General features: G+C 48.4%; 1 protein-coding gene across 1 annotated transcript; it reads right to left on the reverse strand.

Moving 5' to 3' along the window:
* Nucleotides 1-522: 522 nt before the first annotated feature.
* On the reverse strand, nucleotides 523-2,040 carry LOC306938079 (dolichyl pyrophosphate Man9GlcNAc2 alpha-1,3-glucosyltransferase-like; the record flags this gene model as incomplete). The annotated part of the gene is made up of 1 exon (XM_079522095.1): nucleotides 523-2,040. One exon carries the CDS (start codon nucleotides 2,038-2,040, stop codon nucleotides 523-525), a length of 1,518 nt encoding a protein of 505 aa, XP_079378221.1.
* Between the last annotated feature and the right edge of the window lie 1,224 nt (nucleotides 2,041-3,264).

The raw sequence follows: 3,264 nt of genomic DNA on the forward strand, positions 1-3,264 counted from the left end.
AGGATCCTGGATGGCTTGATTAGGCCTTAGAATAATTTATATCAATATTTTTGTAAAAATTAAAGATTAATTGGAGAGTTTTCAGTGGGTCCAGAAAACCAATGCCCACTGCTCTATTAAGCCAAGCGGTAGCACTGGCGCCTCAAGAAAACACTTTCTGTGGACACACAGCCTCTGTTCGCTGGGACGTTTCTGAAGTGTCCGGAGTCCGGACTTTATAGCGACATGAAGAAATACTAGCCTATGTGGCGGCTGTGGCTCAGGAAGTAGCAGGTCGTCCAATGGTCCATGGGTCGGCGGTTTGAATCCCGGCTCTTCCTGTCCACATGTCGAAGTGTCCTTGGACAAGTCACTGAACCCTACATTGCCTCCAATGAGTTGGTCAGTGTGAGCTTGACACCATTGGTGTGTGAATGTGGGAAGTGAGGATGCTATGAACCATTGTAAAGTGCTTTGAGCACTTGGAAAAGCGCTATGAAAATGCAATTCATTATTATGTGACGTAGAATACATCCACTCATGTCAGGTAGCCTTCTTCTGGATCTTTCTGCTGGGTATCCCACTGAACTGGACAATGTTGAAGTACAAGAGAGCCCCGAGAAAGTTTAGGAAAGAGAAACCACACACCAGGACAGTAAACAAATCGGGCAGCTTGGTTGGAGGGACTAGAGCTATGCTGGCAAAGCTCAGAGCAGCCATCGCACCGACGCTGATGTAGAACGTCCGTCTGACTATGAAGGCCACATGGAGTCTGGGTAGGAAGGACAGCCGCTTGCTGCAAGCCCCTAGTCTCAGCTCGTCTTCGGAGCAGCGCTGCAGGGCCGACAGCAGGTAGGTGCTGAACACGAGGAAGGCCAAGGAGGTCACTGCGTATGGAACCAGCAGACCATCCCTCAGAAGCAGAGGCAGCATGCTGAATGTAGAGGCCTGAAGGAACCAGATGGCCATCAAGGGCAGGTCATTCAAGAGGAGGCAAACGGACAGGGCAGGCTGCAGGATGGACTTCTCGTGGACGTGGTAGGAGAAGAGGAAGAACGCTAGGGAACAGTTGACCAGGGCCAGTTTGAACTGCCAGAATGTGGGCTTCGTCAAAAGCCGAAGAGAGGAAGGCAACACCGCCAGGAGAGTGACGGCAAAGCTGAGGTAGATCTGGGAATCCGTGGACAAGACGGTTCTGATCTTCGTCAGGACATTCAGGCTGCACCATGCGTTGGCCACCTTATCCTCAAACAGCCCTCGATGCACGGGAAAGATCCTGCGGACAACCTGCGAGGCCTGGCCAGGGTCAGACAGGAAGGGCAGCCAGCAGAGGCCAAAGGTCACCAACACTGTCACGGCGATCCTCACCAGCAGGAACAAGCCTGGTCCCGTAAGGCCCCTCTTCACACACTTCCCCAGCAGGTAGCAGAAGAAGGGCAGGGCATGGTATAGCTCCATCTGTTTATAGTTGATAGCCAGGGAGAATGCCAAGGAGCCCGGCACGTCCCATCCCAGACCCAGACCGAGCACCCCCCACAAGGCCAAGCCTAGGCTCACTCCGTTGTATTGGAAGTGCCCGTAGTCGATGAGAATTAGACCAGGGTAGAGCAGGAAGCAGAGGAGAGTGCAAACCTTCATCCTGAAGGATCCCTCACATAGAGCAAGGCAGTATATAACGACCGCGGGGATGTAAATCAACAGATCCGCGAGGAGGACCGTGGCTCTCATGAACACCTTGTGTGCTTGGCTTTCGTAACCTCTTGATGTGTGCAGCGCCACCCATTCAGGGTTCATTATCTTGGCCACATGAGCACAGAGCAGGCTGTGATAGGCGGACAAAGGAGGGTAGTCGAGGCCCCAGTAGTCCAAGTCGTTGTCTGTAGTGTTGAAGTACCACTCCTGAACAGGGAGATTGTAGGTCACTTCTTGCCAGTGTCTCTGAGCTTCATAGTCACCGAATTTGGGTGTATTGCCTGCTCCTGAGTAAGAATTCAATGAAACCCCCCATCGTACAGTGAGACATAGCATAAGACAAATGGATACGAGACTCCACGTGTTCATGTCTTCTTCAGCAGGGCAACATATAACACTCAGTGGTGTCCGGTGAGCACTTAACAGGGATGTCTAAATCTCTGACACGATAATTGTGTTGTAAGGTCAAATATCGCAGATAATATCTTGGGTTGTAAGGCCAAGTATTCTATCTCGTACAGGAGGCGATGGAGTCTCTCGCGAGGAGCATTGCCAGTAATGCTCATGCTTCCCTCTAACCTCAAAGGCAACAACCACTCTTTATTTAGGGTCGGCAGATTGCTTGTCATGATGACGATGCCAGTCGTCCATATCCATATATGGAGTTTCTACATTGACCTGAGACTAGATGTCTCTGTCGTCTCCATGAAAGGAACTCTTGTGAGAGAGAGTGAGAGCTGACAGTTATTTGGACGCATAAGTCTGGAATCTGTTAGTTACTTGGATGTCTGTTGCCGAAAACTGCTGTATGCAATTCGGGCAAATTATACCCAAATATGGACATTCCTGTCGTCAGTTCAAATCGGTTTCCCGTGTCTATTGTCAGCAGTTTCAGTTGTGAATGATGTCACATTCCTATATCTGGACATCCAATGGAGGAGACAGTGAGGAAGAAAGGGTTAGGTACGGAGGGATGGGAGTTTGGTGACATCAGGCCAGAGTGTGTTCAGCGAGTGATACAGAGAGAGAGAGAGAGAGAGGGAGAGGGAGAGGGAGAGAGAGGGAGGGAGGGATGAAATAGGTATTTCACCCACGCAATAATCCAGGCAATGCAGTGCAAAGCACCACATTTTCAGCTTGTACCCTAAGTCAAAGCGGAAGCCCAATAGTATGGTTGTGAATACAAGTGTCCTAGTTTCATAATTACTTGGTGACCAACTTACCGCATACAATGGACACACAGATGTCTTATAATACTCTGAATTCTCTAGCTGTTTCATAGAACATGAGAAATTATTTTAAAACATGTTTAGTCTCTGAGTCATCTATAGGTACTACTATAGCTACTCGTCTATAAAACATCATACAATGTGTTTTATCAGGGACAGGAAGTGCACAGCAACTGGACAGGTGGTGAAACTGGGCCACAGGTATAAGATTGTATAACAAAGTGTTTATTGTTGAAATAGGTTATATATATCTCTGCTGTCGGGAAGAAACCACCTAGCTCCAAAATGTTCATTTTTCAGGAAATGAAGAAAACATTATATTTTTTCAAACAATGCAATACTGCCTCATCAAAGTTGCTATTGT

The sequence above is a fragment of the Electrona antarctica genome (genome assembly GCF_951216825.1).
Source record: "Electrona antarctica genome assembly, chromosome: 15".
Taxonomy (NCBI): domain Eukaryota; kingdom Metazoa; phylum Chordata; class Actinopteri; order Myctophiformes; family Myctophidae; genus Electrona; species Electrona antarctica.